The 16,144-nt window shown below is 51.5% G+C and overlaps 2 protein-coding genes across 2 annotated transcripts in view; one reads left to right on the top strand and one right to left on the bottom strand.

Annotated features, from left to right (window-relative positions):
* The window catches only part of LOC100904843 (uncharacterized), a 9,099-nt gene extending 1,001 nt beyond the window's left edge, over positions 1–8,098 (top strand). The window contains exons 2-7 of the mRNA XM_003740286.2: positions 5,164–5,307; positions 5,424–5,509; positions 6,137–6,268; positions 6,485–7,024; positions 7,190–7,477; positions 7,652–8,098. Coding sequence (XP_003740334.1) covers positions 5,217–5,307; positions 5,424–5,509; positions 6,137–6,268; positions 6,485–7,024; positions 7,190–7,477; positions 7,652–7,861 — 1,347 coding nt within the window. The 5' untranslated portion in view covers positions 5,164–5,216 and the 3' untranslated portion in view covers positions 7,862–8,098. The remainder of the gene's footprint in view (positions 1–5,163; positions 5,308–5,423; positions 5,510–6,136; positions 6,269–6,484; positions 7,025–7,189; positions 7,478–7,651) is intronic.
* A 1,317-nt stretch (positions 8,099–9,415) lies between these two features.
* Positions 9,416–13,291, bottom strand: LOC108863758 (zinc finger protein 318). The gene is made up of 9 exons (XM_018638301.1): positions 12,668–13,291; positions 12,157–12,464; positions 11,613–12,042; positions 11,431–11,530; positions 11,221–11,339; positions 10,995–11,090; positions 10,633–10,833; positions 10,483–10,556; positions 9,416–9,458 (listed from the first exon to the last, which is right to left on the bottom strand). Exons 1-9 carry the CDS (start codon positions 13,289–13,291, stop codon positions 9,416–9,418), a joined length of 1,995 nt encoding a protein of 664 aa, XP_018493817.1.
* Between the last annotated feature and the right edge of the window lie 2,853 nt (positions 13,292–16,144).

The following is a 16,144-nucleotide window of genomic DNA, read 5'->3' as shown; positions in this document are numbered from 1 at the left end:
GTAGTGATTTTCGTGCGTGGAACCGAGTCGTGTCTTCAGCATCGGCAAACTTTTCTGCTTCCGATTAATATTCCGTGGATCCTGCAGCTAAGGGGCTCTGATGCCTCCACCCGGTGGTTCCTGGACGAATATTCCTCGTTCTGAAGGCTACGTTCTTCGATTGTTGACTGGCCACACCACCAAGAGTCAGAGCCCGGCTCTGGATGTTTTTTTCGCCGATCCACGAATTCATTCCCGCAAGCGCTTAGTGTTCGGATTTATCCGAACACTCGTGATCGATTCCTATATGATTGGCCTGCGGAGTCCCGGCAATTCCCCAGTCGGCGAATCCGCTCATTGCCGTTCAAGGCTAGAGCGAGAGTTGACGAGTTTTCGCTGTCCGGAAGAAAGTTGACTTCTTGGTGGGGTCAACACAATGGCAAACCAAGTTTTTCAAGGGCAGTGAAGCTGTTAGCTAATGTCTGCTCTACATATTCCGGCTGGAACGAGCGAAACGAATTACCACCAAGTACGTAGTTTGCTGCTTGAGAAATCTCAAAGGAACGAGCTACATAGCTTAGCGACCAGACGTAAGACTAAACGTTCGAAGTGACAGGTCGCTGCGTAAACTGCCGTAGGCAGCTATTCATGGAGCTCGCTCGTGCTCCTCGGCTCGAGCGGATAGCACGAGACTTCGTGCAAGAAGTTCGTTGTGTGAGATCGCTCAAAAATAGATCCGACTACGGAAAATGTGCGCGCTGGGCTCGAATAAAGTGGATAGGAGCTCGATCCTTCGCCGGGAGGTCCTAATCGACCAGTCATCCGAAGATCATGATACCGATGCGTCCCGTACGACTCCGGTCGCCGGAACTTTTCGGCTGGCGACTTCTCGAGACTCATATCATTGGACTCGAATCCCACCGCTTCTACCATCGGAACGGTATCGAAGGGATTGCACGTCAAGATCACCTGTAATTTATAGCTCTCGTGGCACAACGCATCGGTGTGAAGGCCCATGTGAGAATTCTAAATAATACGAGAAATAAGATGCATCAACTGGAGGAGCTCTGTCACTCTCGAACCGTATCGTTTCCGTAGATTCGTGTCTGCTCCGAAGGCAAGCACTCCGGGTGCGGGAAAGGGCGAGTTCGGTTTCTCGACGTGAGGTGCCGATGTTAGTTGGCGATTCTTAGCCCCCGATAGTTTGGCATGAGAACGTGATTGAAAACCGAACAAAAACCCGTTTAGTTTTTTTCTTCACGCGGCGCCCTTATGTCCTTGAATTCCCATTTTGTTTTCACTGCTCGCTCAAATTGCCAACCCAGCGACCGAGCCAAGCGATAGACAGCCATGCAAACCGCTTCTGCAGCAGCGACCGCTATGTTAGGTGCTCGTGTTTCAACGCTCAGCGAGAACTAGACGATTGCCTGTCCGCCTGCCTGCTTGCCCGTCCTTTTCAGATTCAAATTGTTTCAAAATTTGTCGCTTCTCGGGAAACACTTCCCGCTTCGTCGTATATCTGCGGTTTCAGATCGTTTGCTCACCGCTTCAAATCGTCGCCGTTGCGAAACTCAATGAGACAATGACCAAATAGAAAATGAGGACCCGAGGGTAGATAAGCATGAAGGTACCTCACATCCCCTGTTACCTGCGATCGTTCCAAGATAATTATCCGGCACTATCACATGTGATGCCTTGGCTCATCGGTCTTCACCTCGCTCCCCCGATATATTTGGTTTCTCAAGCCTCTAATCGAGAAGGGAGAATTTCAGAGAAGTTCGGGGATACTCGATAACGGTGTGCCAAAAGATAATGCGAAAGAAAATTGAGAAACTCACGCTCGCTGGAAAACTCAGACGACTGCGTCGGGGAGGGAGAGTTCGAAACCGTCTGAAGTAGGAGAAGGAAACTATGGATGTTTTCATGAATCCGAATTCTCCATCTGCTCATGTCCGAGTCTCGCTTGCGCGTGCGTTCATTTAGAACGAAGAGAAATATAGTTCTGCAAAAATAAAACAAAAAAGTAGCCATGCAAATGATTACACGTCGGCGAGCCACACGTCTGGACGCGGGAGTGAAGTCTTGTTGTACGTAGAACGAAGATAATTTTTTTTGTGACCCTTACTGTTTTTGGTCGACCGAGCGGCGAAGCCGAGCGAGTGGCCGGCCGGCCAGCACTCGCTCGCCGGGACATGACCGACGTTCGGGCGCGGCTCATGAGACGTTGTCTCCGAAGGCCAGTACCGTGTCACCACGACTAGAATCGATTTTCCTCTCGCATCGGGCGTCGTCTCCGTATCAGGCTCCGTTTCTGCCCGAAAAACGGTTTCCAGCAATATTTCCTTACGTCATACTTGTTCAAAAACACTATTCGTTGAATTTCCAATCCACAATGGGAGGAAGGGATATCTCACTAGCTTAATAATAGATTTTTGGAGAATGAATCTGGGAAATCGTACCCGCGAGCCCTCTCTATCCGGGATGACTCGTGGGCCAGAATGCGCTTCCGCGAGGATTTCAGGGGCGAAAGTGGGGACTCGCGCGGATTCCGATACAGATTGTTGCGAGAACTTCTGGATTCGATGAATTGATTCCCATGTTAACGAGCAGGTGCCGCAGTCGCGTGCTTCGATTGGCAAGGCCGTTTTACGCTACACAAGTTTTATTCGTCGACGATCCTCGTTGTCGAGAGGCGAGACTCCTTATCACAACTACTGTTATCCTTCTCACGAGAATTGCTCAAATTTGGATGCCAGACCGCAGAATGAGACAAGTCGGGTGTTGAAACAGCCGCTCCCCATATCTGATCCTATGACTCACTGACTCTCACGAATCCGATATTGACATGGTATTGTCCGTTCGGAGCGTTACCTCCCTACTGCCTCAAAGAATCGCATTTCCCGAGAATTCGGTGCAGTTCCAGTGATTCAATTTTCTAATAATTTGTCTCAGGTAGTCGAACACCACTCGAGGAATGACATCGGAACCTCTCTGGCAGCGGGGACTTCTTCGGTATTTCACTGCTGCAGGGGAGCCCGTGAGAATTTTCGCATGGCTTCACCGATACGACGCGTGGAGAAATCACTGTATCCCTGAAAATCATCGGCATCATACAGGGATCAGCAGGCGTAACGTCGGCGCGTTCCCCGAATTCGGAGGAGCTTGACTAGAGAGCTCAGAGCGAGGCAAGGGAGTTCGTATCGTGACCGAGGGCTCTTGCTTCAATCTTTTGCTTCCCTCGAAAATCCTGATCGTGCGTCGATGCAATTGTCACAGCATTGTCAAGAACGATCGGTATTTCAAGTTACATAATGGGGGTTGGCATAAATCGTCCTGAAAGACGCGAAAACGTTGCACTGATGCGAACGCAGGTGCCCAGCCCAAGATTACGAACGGCGGGCGTCAATGATGCTCCCAGTCGGATGCTCGCCGGCTCCACATTCATTCGTTCGTTCTTCCGCGGACAAGTTGCCTTTCTTTCTTGGCTCTGTCTGACTATCGCTGCTGGCTCTTCTGCTCGCCGACATCGAATAGCTGGCGGGCTGCTCGCTCGGGAACAACACGAGCGGCAGCGACTCTCGTGAGCAGAAGCAAACAGTTTGAATCCGGAAGCGTCCAAAAAAGTAGACATTCGACTCAATCAAACGTGTCGCTTCTGTTTTCGGTTGCAGAATGACGCTCGAGTCATCGCGAGCATAACGATGCTGTAGATGATGAAATGCGTCGCGAGAGCTATGATTATGAGATGGGTTACGTCGACATGATTTACGCGACGCATGCCCTTCACGGGGGATGCCAAACCGTCATCGCATACGTCTTCCAAAAGCGGAACGTCGAACGCTTTCTATCGTGAGGCGTCTGGCGTCGACGTCACAATGACGCCAGCTACGGCAAACATCTCCGACGAAGAGCTGCGCATACGTTCATGACAGCTGCACTGATCTCGGGAGAAGCCCTATCAGAATCGGCGATGCCTCCTCCTTTGACGGAGCCGGAGTCGAAGCTTCGAAGTCGATTGCTCGTCATACGTATCTCACACGGGGAGTTTCTCATTCCTACTCCACCGAGAACAGATCTTGCGTTTAGTTATTCAACTCGATATAAAGACCTGCCTTCTTCTTCTTCCCTAAGAACTTATCTCCCTGTCAAGCTGCGATCCAGGAACTTCGACGAGGTCTGGAAACGTGATGCGCGGCAAGGAAGAAAAGAAAAAAAAAAACAGGGAAACTTCGTGAATGAGAACAAAGCGGATAAGATCCCGTTTGATTGATAGTTAACATTCTCCAAGGAACGCTCCCCGGAAACAGTCGCCTGACGCCAACTCCCAGCGATCTGTTTCGTTGCGTCGAGTGATCGGCTGCGATATTTCAATGGAGTGGACGAAAAGGGATAGCTTCACGCATGCTCTCGTCAGGCCGAAACGTAGACCGGGGAGGATTCTGCTAGAAACGAAGTGTTGATTCGATTCTACGACGAGGCTCGGACTCGCACGCGACAAAATTCAATTTATTCTCCTAATGTACTGAGACTCTGAGTCCTTCGCGCCGTCCATCGAATGCATTCTTGTTCCCCGGAAGAATTCACGGACTCTGTCTTCGGAGTCAAGAAACCCCTGGCTTTTGCTCTGACTCCACGGTCGATACCAGTGCTAGCGGTCGCAGGATCACGCAAAAGCGTGGAAGCAAGGCGAAGGAGCCTTAACTGCCTGAATTCATCGGTGTTGAACCGGCGAAGAATTACGCTCGTCTTCTGAAGACCCGCTTCATTTCACGGCATCACGAAGCCCAATATGTCGAACATAACACTTGTAGCATTCTTGTCGCAGATCATGAGAGTGATCTTTATTCGCATCGTTTTGTAATGCTGCTCTCGTGATCGACGGGAAAGGTCGGACGTGCCACAGAAAACTGATCACTGGCAGCGCGTTGATGACTGGGTGAAGGTCGAGCGAGAAAACACCCAAATTCAGCGCACATGATTTAGAATCTTTTTCATTTTGCGCTATTTCACCGGAATGGCATCCACGTTTCCCCGAAAACTCGGATCGATCATGCGGGGTCCACCTGACGCTCCCATGATTTCCTACAGACTCAGGAGTACTCATCTCGACTACTACTCTCTAGGGGGACACTCTCTAGGAAGACACAGAACTCTCTCTCTCAAGAAAGATTTTTTCTATTACAGAATATAAGCTACTGATGCTGCGTGCTTCCGATCGACAGTGAAAAGGTATCCCTATGAAACTCAGCACCCGAGCTGTGCGAGGGCTCGGTGCAGGATGCCTCGCCGTATTCGTCGCACATCTTGTCTCCATTTCCGTCGCGCCGGGTGAGTCAGCAGATTGCTGCGGAGAGAGTCCCGTCGATCAGGACATGTGTCGATCCCAGGCTTGGCCCGGTAGAGCTTCTTCTCGAAAGGGGCTCTAACGATTTCATTTATTTTAGCTCAAGTTGCAGCCGTATCAACCAGATCCTCCCAGAGGGAATCGAATGAAGCCTACGGGGTCGCCGAGGGTACTTCCAGACGTTTGGTGAGTCCGAATTATATTTTTCGCTCCGATATCCCCTTCGCAGCGCTCAGAATCTCAAAGCATCGGCGTCACCGATGTCGTATTCACGAAGTAGTAGACAGGCCTCTGGAGGCGAGGACGGCTGCGCACCTCAAGATGAGTGACATGCGCCGGACTGACAACGGTCCACGATCGGAAATCTCATTCCGAGCCATCACTCAAACTTTTTCTCGACGACGGGGCCTCCCGACATCGTTTTCTGACTCTCCATGCCAGAACGGCGGAGCTCGACACATTAAAATGTCTGACAATCGGGTCTCAAGCGGCATTCTATCCCGACGTCGATTTCTCTGTTCTCCGTAACCGGCCGCCAATGAAGCGGTAGCTCCTGTTCAGGGACCCAAACAGGCGAACAGTGAGGGTTTCGGCGGAGGCCGGGCGACCGGGATGAAGACAAGCCCCCCCAAAGTCCATTCTTTAGCATCAAGCACGGAAAATTTCCAGGGGGCATGGCCCCCTTACCCCTCTCCCTGTTTTCGCCTCTGATTCTGTCGGAGTGCGGCGATCAGCACAAATAGCCCCAGCGATCATTAATCTCGCTGAAAATGGAAAGATCGGAAAAATGGAAAGGCGAAATTCTTCTTCCAGCGGCGACAAATCGATGGCCGCATTCACGCTCGGCCTGGGTACAAGCTGATTCGAGTGAAAGCTCCGAATGGACGTCGGAGAACTACAACGACGACCACCACCCCCCCGCCGGACGACTACTATTACTATGAGGTGATTTTTCAATCATTCCGTAAGTGGAGCCACTCCGATCGAGAGTAGCGCATTCGAAATCTTCACTCCAAATCTTCTCCCGGTTTCTCACGGAGTGCAGTCGCTTCGGGACCGTCTCCACTCCCATAGCAGGGAAGCGCAGATGAAAGATCCTCCCACTTCTTTCGTTCCCCGGGAGATTTCCATGTCCAAAAACTTACCAGAAAGTTCGCACAGGTACCAGAAGACGAAGTTCCTGAAACGACGACGACGACCACGAGGAGGCCGGTGAGACAACGCCAAAGAATACGACAGCCCCAGAGAATCCAGGCACCGCCGCCGCCATCCAGGGGCCGTCAGCGAGTTCGGAGACCCCCCCAAGATTACTATGAATACAACGACGTTCCTTCCGTTGAGGAAGAAAGCGAGCCTTATGGCTACGCAACCCAGAAGCCCCGCTCTCATAGACCTGTACATTACGACGACGAAGAAGAAGATGAACGACCGCGGAAGAAGCCCACCACTTCGACTACAACAACAACCACGACGACGACCACCACTGTAGCCCCAAAACCTACCACGACGCTGTCTCCGGGCTACAAAACCAGACCCGACGGCCGAATCATTGACTACTTGGCTGACCCGAACTTCCCTCGTGAGCTCAACGGTGCGGACCTGACCGAATACCCCTTCTACATAAGCGTTCCCGACGATATAAAGTTCGATTGCGATACACACGGCGACGGTTTCTTCGCGTCTATCGAACACCACTGTCAGGTGAGAGACAGAGACCCTAGAAGTTCATCAAAGGCTTGAGCGAGTCCCACGCCCGATATTCATACCGCACATTGTTCATTGATCGATGAGGTCCATTTGATCTCGGAGAAAGCAAAAGCATCGGAGAAATCCACGACTACTTGATGAGTTTCGATTTTCCCGCAGCTCTTCCACTACTGCTTCGGCGGGTATCGCTATTCGTTCCTTTGTCCGAACTACACTGTCTACGATCAGACGACGTTTACGTGTCGATTTATAAACACGGTTCAATGCGATAAGTCGAAACACTACTACAAGCGAAACGACGCTCTCTTCAAAGAGAAGAGCACCACTTCGACGACCACAACCGTCGCACCGCCCACGGTCGCCGCCGATACGATTGCCAAAGAAGCAGCTAAAGCACTCAAACGAGCAAAACCAACAAAATCGAAGAGCACTACGACGACCACGGAAGTAAGTTAGTCGAGGACGATGGGAGGCCGCGAGCCCAGAGGGCTCGTCACGTACTGGGCAACTGGGCGTTCATTTTATTTTTGATGCACATGCGTTCAAATAGAGGCTCCAATAGGAACATTGTTAGAGCATGGGAACCAGACAAATCAGAATAAATTCTCGGCTTCCCCACAGGCACCCGAGGAAGAGTACGAGGAGTACGAGGAAGAGTACGAGGACGAGACGCCAAGCCCTGAGAGCTCGAACCCCAAGCCTTCGCTGTCGTCTTCGACGACGACGACGACAACGACTACCACCACGAGTACAACTTCGAGACCACCTCCCTTGTTAGCCGGACGGAAAGCGAGGTTGAATCGACTGAAGCTCCAGAAATCCAAGTCTTGATTACTGAGCTGAACATATGACTCATCGATATTCTTGAACGAGATATCTGCTCACGGTCTCACCCCAACGCAATGCGACATCATGCCCCACTCCCCAACCGCGGCCATTCGATAGGTAGCGAAGGAAGTCGCGAAATGCGACAACTCAGGCCCAGAGCTCCCGATTGCGTGATATTTATTTCCTTCTACATACCCTTTTATATACGATTTTTTTCATCAAGTGGAGAGTGAAGCTTGTTCTCAGCTCCAAGAATCTCCGCAGACCGTAAAAAGACAAACATGAACACGCAGCGAATCCACATAAATATAAAATCGTGATGACAATAAAATTTGTTCCGTGAAGTCCCCTCTTTATTCCTCTCTGGTATAATGAAGAACTCACAAATGGTAAGGGGCGGGAACTCAGAAGTCTCGGAGCGGGATCCAGCTTCCGGATTTCCCTTTGTTGTGAAAATGAAGCCAGTTGCCTGGATTAATCATCGACGACGAGAATGTCGACCCGAGTAGGTGGTCGATGAACAAGCCCCGGCTCTCTGTGCGTTCTCCTCCCGTTCAGAGGGGATCTGTCGATGCTGGACTCGCGAGAGATTTGTGCGTTGATGCCACCTGAGCGCAGGTGATCTGGTCATTAATTCCTCTCCTCGCGATCTCGAAGTACGCCGAGGGCCGATGTCAGCTCAATGGAATCTTCCGCCGGTGTCAGCTCAATTGTTGCTTCAGGGCTCGGTTCTCATCTCTGCGACTGAGTATATAGCGTCCGTCGGCAAAGGGAAACTTCCGAGGACCACCTGAAAGGATCGAATCTTACGTTTGACACATGTACAAGGAACAGAGGGGAAATGAAAGTCTAGGTTCGAATCACGGCCGTATGATTCGATAAAGATGGTTAGTGGAGAGAAAAGTCGGAAGATATTGAGGGGACCATACAATAGGAGACGAGTTTCCAGAAGATGTCAGTCTCCTCCCGTGATACATTAGTCGAAATTTTTATTGAGCTCCTGAATGCGAATCATTGAGGTTCCGAGGAGAACTGCATTGAAGAGCCCCGCAGTGTAGGCCTTCGACTCGTCCGTTCTAGCGCTCGCACGATCTGACCTGGAGTCATCGCGCATGCTGGGCGAGATCGGGAATTCGATCGACTCATCTTTAATCCTCCGTTACCATCGCTGCCAGGTACGATGAGGGCATTCTCCATCGGAATCCGGGAGCTTCCACATCGACCCGCGATGAGCGAATGATTCCCGCTCCCGGCTCATCGCAGCAGGCTTAGATGACGGGGGCTCACCTCTACATAGACGCGCATCGAGCATGAGGCCACCCTTCGTTCATTGATTGGAAGAAGCTGTCAGCTCACAATTTTCACTTTTATTCACTTCTTCCGAAGCCTTCCATATAACGAAGGATATTCTTTACATTAAACGATTACGACTTATCATGTTATGAGCGCCAGACTTATGACGTTATACACCCAATCGTCCGTGAATTGTTCAACAGCATGATTTTATCACACAAGACAGAGCTCTTCTCCCACGTTGAACTCGTTTCCTGATGTTGCCTAATTAGTACTCCTCCAATTCTTCTTCTTCCTCTGAGGGGACCTGTAACAATATTTCCAATTAGCATCCGGTTTTGAGGGCGGAATCTTCCTATATTTCCACAGAGAGCACGGGTTTGATTCAAATCAGCATTCCCTCGGAAAGCTAATCGAACTGGGCCTTCTACCTCACGATTAGCTTTCGAAAATCGGCAATGGAGGAAGTCTTTGCTACAGTATCTGATGTGGGCGTGGAACCTTCATGATTCCTCCCAACGAAGAGCAACCCAGCGAGAGGCTTTTCATTCTCGACTGATTGTGGGTGCAATCAAACGAACGCTACGCTCTGTTTCCTACATAAGGACCCTAATTTCAGGTTACCGCACGTACAAACGACTTTTCCTCGACCTTCGCCATCGGCACGGGAGCAGGGGTCGCAGGCGGTGAAGTTTCTGGAAGAAAGTTCCGATTATTCCACGGAAATTCAGCGGAAAAAGACTCCCGAGCTCTCGAGACTCTACATGTCAGAAATTCGAGCGGACAAGAGGACCTGGAGCTTCATACCTTGAGTATCCTGAGATGGTCTCCTGAAAGGAGCTTTGCCCACGATGAGAGGCTGAGTGCTCGATGTGGATTTCAGCAATTTCAGCCGGATTCCGCCACCTTTTTGACTAGTTGTCAAGGAGAACGATACGAAACTTTTTTATTCATCGAAACTCGAGTAGTACACAAAGTTCATTACTCAAGGGCTTCAGTTCATCGAATGGATTTCTTGGGGAAATGTCCACACACGGAAACAGGTCGAGAACGTATTTTCTACGAGAGCCCGCCACGATCGGTTGTCGATCATGCGTCGGTCGTTCATCGCATTTTTATTCAAGCCAAATTGGTAGATGGAGATATCCGGTGTCCGCGAACGATTCGACGAGGTTCGGGGGAAGTTTCCGGACCTAGCCGAGCCCCCATCGGAACTTAATCGCCGCGGATGCGGACTATCCGAGCAAATCTTGCACGCCATGTAATACGACGGGATCTTCCCTAGATTCGAAACGGGAAGCCCTAGGAGGAAAGTCGTCAGAAGCACTAACCTGCCTCCCAAGGATTTCGAGACCGTGGATTTCTTTGGTGATAGGATCGTGCGGATGCCAGCCGCGGAGAAAGTCTGGAATACAGAGTCGGATTCAGGAATGACCTTCGAGTACCACGGATTCTGACGGGGGCCACCTCGATGAACTCACGGTGTCGGGTTCCTTCTCAGCTTGAGTCGCCGGCCGAACCTTAGATGGGCTCTGATTTGATTCTTGTGACTCGGTGCGACTTTCGTTCTCTAGCAGTGCCGCTCTCCGCAGCTCTTCGAGAGCCGCCTTCATTGGCGACACCTTTTCTGGTTCCGACTCGACACCGGGCGGCTGTGACGGGGACTTAATCTGAGAAGCAGGCTGTAAAGGAAACGACTTTGATCCGAGTTGGTAAGCGGTCAGCAGATCGGGAGACTACCTGAAGAGCACGAGGAGACTCCTACGCCGATCCGGAAGATATAACGGATCACGATTGAAGACCGCGAGGGCGGGATTCGACTCGCACTGACTGCGCCGCGTACCTGTCGAGGAGCCGTCGCCACTGTCACTGTGTGGACAAGTATTTCTTTCTCGAGCTGTACACGTCTCTCGTAGAACGGGTTCAAACCGGTATATTCCTACGGAGTGAAAAGAATGGGTCAAGTACGGTATGGGTCAAAGATTCGCGATCTGGAGATTCGAAACCTCGGCAGGGGATGAGCGCTACCGGGGTTCGAGAAAGAGCGAGCCTCGGGAATCCAGGATCACCTTGTACTTCCGATTATGAGGCTCAGAGAGGACATGTTGCTCGGCTAGTTGGTTGTCCGGGAACATTGACTTGCAAAGTCGGCAAAAGAATCCATTGACCCCTATGAGGAACTGTGCGCCTGCGATCGGGAAAACAAGCTGTCAGGTAAGGGAGGCGAGCACAAAAACGTTTTTTTTTCGTTCGATTCATTGTACTCTCTCACCACAGACCTTTTGACGGTATTTTCGAGGGCGCGATTTTCGCGTGAGACACGTTTTTCTCGGGGGTGTCATGCGACGCCCACGGTCGCTCCGTCGTCTGCTTGGAATTCTAAGAAGAAAGGTCTCAAATTTTATCTCTCCCATGTGAAGGTACCATATGGCGCCGAAGAAGGAGAATAAGAAGAACTCACCAATATATGAGGATTGCTATGAAGATGGGAGAGAATTGCTGATATACTTTTGAACTCTTGTTTGCAGTAGGAGCAGAAATATTCGCCGCGATCGACGTATCTAACTGCTGGCGCATCGGTGGTGGCAGGAATCTTGGATCCTTCCCTCGAAGCAGCCGCAGCGGGGTTGATTTTATCCCGGAACACAGCTTCATGTTCCATGGCGAGGAGTTTTATTTTTTGAGGTATTTTGAATATTTCTTGGTTCAGGGATTCACTTTGCGTATGAACACTCTGTGCACGCTTCTTCGCCTCCTCGTAGAGCTTCGCAGCGTTGCTGAGCTGCCTCCCGAGCGTTGGGTCTTCAGGGAACTTCTTTCTCAGACACAGGAGATCCGCCTGAAGTTTGCTGATCCTGGACATCTCGGACTTCAACGCGACCAACTTTTCCCTGAAAAGTCAAGAACTTTGGAGATCCTGGGTCGCTGCACCGACTGGCGACGCCTTATTATTCTCTGACAAAAGCTCGAATCAGATAGAATCGCCGTAAAGGGGGAACCCTCACTTTTCGCCATCCTTCTTCTGCGTTAACCGCAAGTAACTCTTGATTTCCTCGGCGTATTTCTCTTCGGGTCTACCCGGAGCATCCGGGCATACGCTGTCATCCTCATCGATATCCATGTCCGATCCCGCCTCGATGCTTCCGGTCTTCACAGAATCGGGCTGGGCATCCGCCTTTTTCTTGCGATTCCGTTTTTTCTTCGCGTTACTATTACTGTTCACGATCGTCGGAATGTCGATAGAATTCTGGGGGACACCGCCACCCGTCAGAGTCCTCAGATTCGAACGATCTCTACCCGGTCCCGTCGACAACTGTCGAGACGGTAAAGTTTAGAAGACATTCAATCTATTACCTGTCTGTCTCAATCCTTGAAGGAGACCCAAGCACGATCGACGCGACGGTCGGATTGATCCACCGGGAATTCTCAGAGGATCCGTACAACATGCCGAATTCTAAACCCTCATATCCCTATACTCCCGGCTAGTCTGAGGATAGGTACTGCGCTACCACTTACATTTGCCATTGAGGTTTGCTTATTGGACTGTCCGCAACGATCTGCGAAGTCGTATGTGTTGGGACCTTTGGCACCGCCAGACTTCTGTGGTTCCGCTTGCGAGTGCCGTCCAGCTTCATACGGGGCGTTGTGGTGACCGTGTTGAGATTGTGGATTTTGAGGAACGCTGTGGACCTGTTGATCCGGGGGCTTGGGGTGGGAGTGTTGATTTTGCGGGAGGTTCGGAGGCTGCTGGGTGTGCGGCACGGTATGAAGCTGATGATTTGGGGGCTGGACGCTACCATGTTGATTCGGAGGTAAGTGATGATTGTTGGAGGATACGTTCTGCGAGTGCTGAGCCGATGCATTTTTCTGATGGCCGGGGGGCAAATTGAGGGGGAGTTGGCCGGGAGGCGAATTTCGTTGGTGTTGGCTGTGATGCAAGTTTAGGACATTTTGACCCGGGATTACATTGTGGGCATGTTGAAGCTGGGGCATCATGAGGGGGTGTTGGCCCAAGTGCGCATTGTGGGGATACTGATTTGGAAACTGGGAGAGGGGAACTTGCATCGATGGCACCATTAGAGGGAGCTGAGAGGGCGGTCCATTCGGTAGAAACTGATTCAGATGCACGTTGTGGGGCATATGAAGAGGATGGACATTGTGCGGACCACCGAACGGAGCATGAGCATTCCTGGGTGCAGAGTAATGCTCCGCCTGTTTCGCTCTGAGTAAAATGCTCTGCAGCTCGTTCGGATCGTTGAGGAAAGAAGGGAGGGGACGCGAACCGGTCGTTACTCCTGCTAACGGGTCTACGCCGGACGGTCCGGCGACCCCGGGTGGCGCGACCTGTGATTGTGCGGAAGGTGGGCGGACCTGCGGCCATGGAGCTTTGGGTCTTCGCTCGTAGGGACTCGGAGATCGCCGCCCATAAGGACTTCGAGACCTTCGACTGAATAGCTCCCTATTCAACGCAGCGTCTTGAATCCTCGGGTAGGAACTTTCAGGAGATTGTGGAGCGGGCTGATAATTATTCCGAAGATCGAATTCTCGTAACGAGCTTCCGGAACGAACGGATCCGGAGTTGTCGTCGGTTCTGTGGATAGAATGTCACGGATGTCTCGGACGATCGAATAATGGAATGGGGGGGAACTCGCGCATGCAAATACAGCTTTCTACCGTCAGTCGGAGCCCTCCGTTCCCGGTTGGAGCATCGATCAGTTATAATCAAATGAATGACGAAATCGAATGGAAATTATATAACTGTAAAATGAAAGTTGAAAGGAATACAATAAAAAGGGATTAGATGGATGAACCAAAATTTGAAAATGAGCCAATAATATAAGTAAGCGTTGGAAAAGATGAGATAGCGGAATCATGAAATGAATCAATGGATAAGAGAAATTAAATATCGTAGTTGGAGAATTAACAGATATTCACCTGGATAGACTTCTCTCCATGTAGCCGCCGGGGCGTATATTGCGGGCAGCCATTTCTTTTTCGAGAATCTCTCGCCGTAAGCGTTCTATTGATTCCTGCATGACTTGAAGTTCGGCGTCGCCTTCAGCATTCGGCCGAGTATGGCTGTTCAATGCCTCGGATCTCCTCGGGGAAATCGCCCCGAACCGAAGCTCATTATCGCTACCGAGACGACTACCTCCGGTGAAATCCTGTCTCGATCTATCAGACGCAGATCTGGAGTCGTATGCCTCGATACCCTGTAAGGAATGATCGATACGTCGACGCCCAAATTCACAATTTCGGGGCGAGAATAAATGACTTCGCCTCGCGGATGGGATCTCTGCGGCGCGGCGCCCTCATTCAGACGTACAGACATTCACACGCAGGGGAAATAGCACCGAGCAAAGACTCTATCCGATATCGAAGGACCCACCTGTGATTTGGGACCGTTGTTCGCGGAGGTCCTCGGAGGCCGCTCCAGATGAGATTCCTCTCGGTATTCGAATCTGTCGGGCAGCCCCGGGTGCGGCAAGCGCCTCTCGAACGGCTCCCTTCCGCGGGGGTTTTGCTCAGGTTCATACGTCCGAGAATAGCCCTCCTGCCTCGATTCTCGTTCATGGCGTTCTTCAGCGAGACGGAGACTTTCGCGCAAAGCGAGAATTTCCCTGTATCGATCTTCCGCAACTAAGGGTCGACTTGGAGACGAGCCGGGAACGCTTCTAGACATTGGATCCTGAGGGATTTCTGCGGGCACATCGGGATATATTGCATTCACCGGGGACAGCAACTTTGGAGACAGGGACCGATCCTTCCGCGGGGAACGAATCGGTCTGAAGGTCGGATTCAGGAAAACGTTCGACGCCGTGGGGCTCCGGACCCCGTCGTTGACGACGCCATCGTAGAGATCCTCTGTTCCAGACCCTGGAAAAACGGTTTTTCATTCCTATAGCTGAATAAGCTCATTCTCCCATGTGGCTGCTTGAATGATTCGATAATTTGACGTGGAGAAACCGGCTCGGCACCTACGCTCTGGTATGGGGTCTGGGCTGAGAGATTCGATCTTTGGCGATGGCGGTGTCTCGAAGCGGGACAGAGCCCCAGAGGAGAAGTTTCGATTTGGGTCAGGAGATTCTCTGCTCCGGGATCTTTCCCTGCTCGCCTGCGGCTCGAATCGCGATACCCTACCGTTCCTTCGGTAGCGACTCTGGTCTGGCGATCGACCGCGACTCACCGAACGCCTGAACCTCACGGGCGACCGCGCGGGCGACCTGTGGCCGTAGTTGGTCCTCCCGCCGGACCGCGATCGAAACCGCGGGCTTGCGCCTCGAGACCTCCCTCGCGACGTCGACCTGCCTCTGGATTGCGATCTGGACACAGAGCGAACTCTGGACCTCGATCGGTCTCTCCCCGTGGATTTAGATCTGTTCCTCCTCGGAGAGCGTGTCCTGGACCTGGACCTGGCGTTTTTCGACCGCGAACGTAAACGTTCCCGATTTCTCAGCTGAGATCGTGAGCGCTCGTATCGATTCTCTATCCGGTCTCTCATACGAACGGCACGCTGGAAGAATGGGAATCTGATCTTAGATTTCACTTCTCTCTCCATGAATGTGTCGATGGGTAATGGGTGCAGGAATTATGCGCGGCAGATGCACCTATAGGGCACCGGAGCCGCCTGATCTCTCTCTCGGCCCGGATGCCTGCGAAACCACCTGATGAGTGTCATATCGTCGACCATCTAACAGATAGGTGGCCCATGTTTCGAGTCACCGAGAGCACTGTCGGTCCCGTTCTTTCATCTTTGCCGTCTCTCTCATCGGCGAACGACCACGCACGGATAAAGGATAAATCGATGATAGAGAGAGGTTTCGACGATCTTCAACAAGAAACAGAATTCGATTCACCTGCACAGCCTCCGAGAGGTTGCTGGGGACATCGTGTTTGTCAGGTGACTCGCTCTGACGGGAGAATACGTCATTCCGAGCCGGACCCGGCGGACGTCTTTGATCTGCTCTGAAGTCAATGAATCCTCGACTCCTA

This window comes from Galendromus occidentalis, unplaced genomic scaffold, assembly GCF_000255335.2.
Source record: "Galendromus occidentalis unplaced genomic scaffold, Mocc_1.1 scf7180000076870, whole genome shotgun sequence".
In the NCBI taxonomy this organism is placed as follows: Eukaryota; Metazoa; Arthropoda; class Arachnida; order Mesostigmata; family Phytoseiidae; genus Galendromus; species Galendromus occidentalis.
This window is presented reverse-complemented; position numbering and strand designations above follow the sequence as displayed.

Coding starts and splice junctions, on each gene's coding strand:
- LOC108863758 (XM_018638301.1), bottom strand. CDS start 13,291: ATGCCCCACAACGTGCATCTGAATCAGTTTCTACCGAATGGACCGCCC. Junction 12,465..12,667: donor AGCAAACCTCAATGGCAAAT/GTAAGTGGTAGC, acceptor CCGTCTCGACAG/TTGTCGACGGGACCGGGTAG. Junction 11,340..11,430: donor CTCGAAAATACCGTCAAAAG/GTCTGTGGTGAG, acceptor TCCCGATCGCAG/GCGCACAGTTCCTCATAGGG.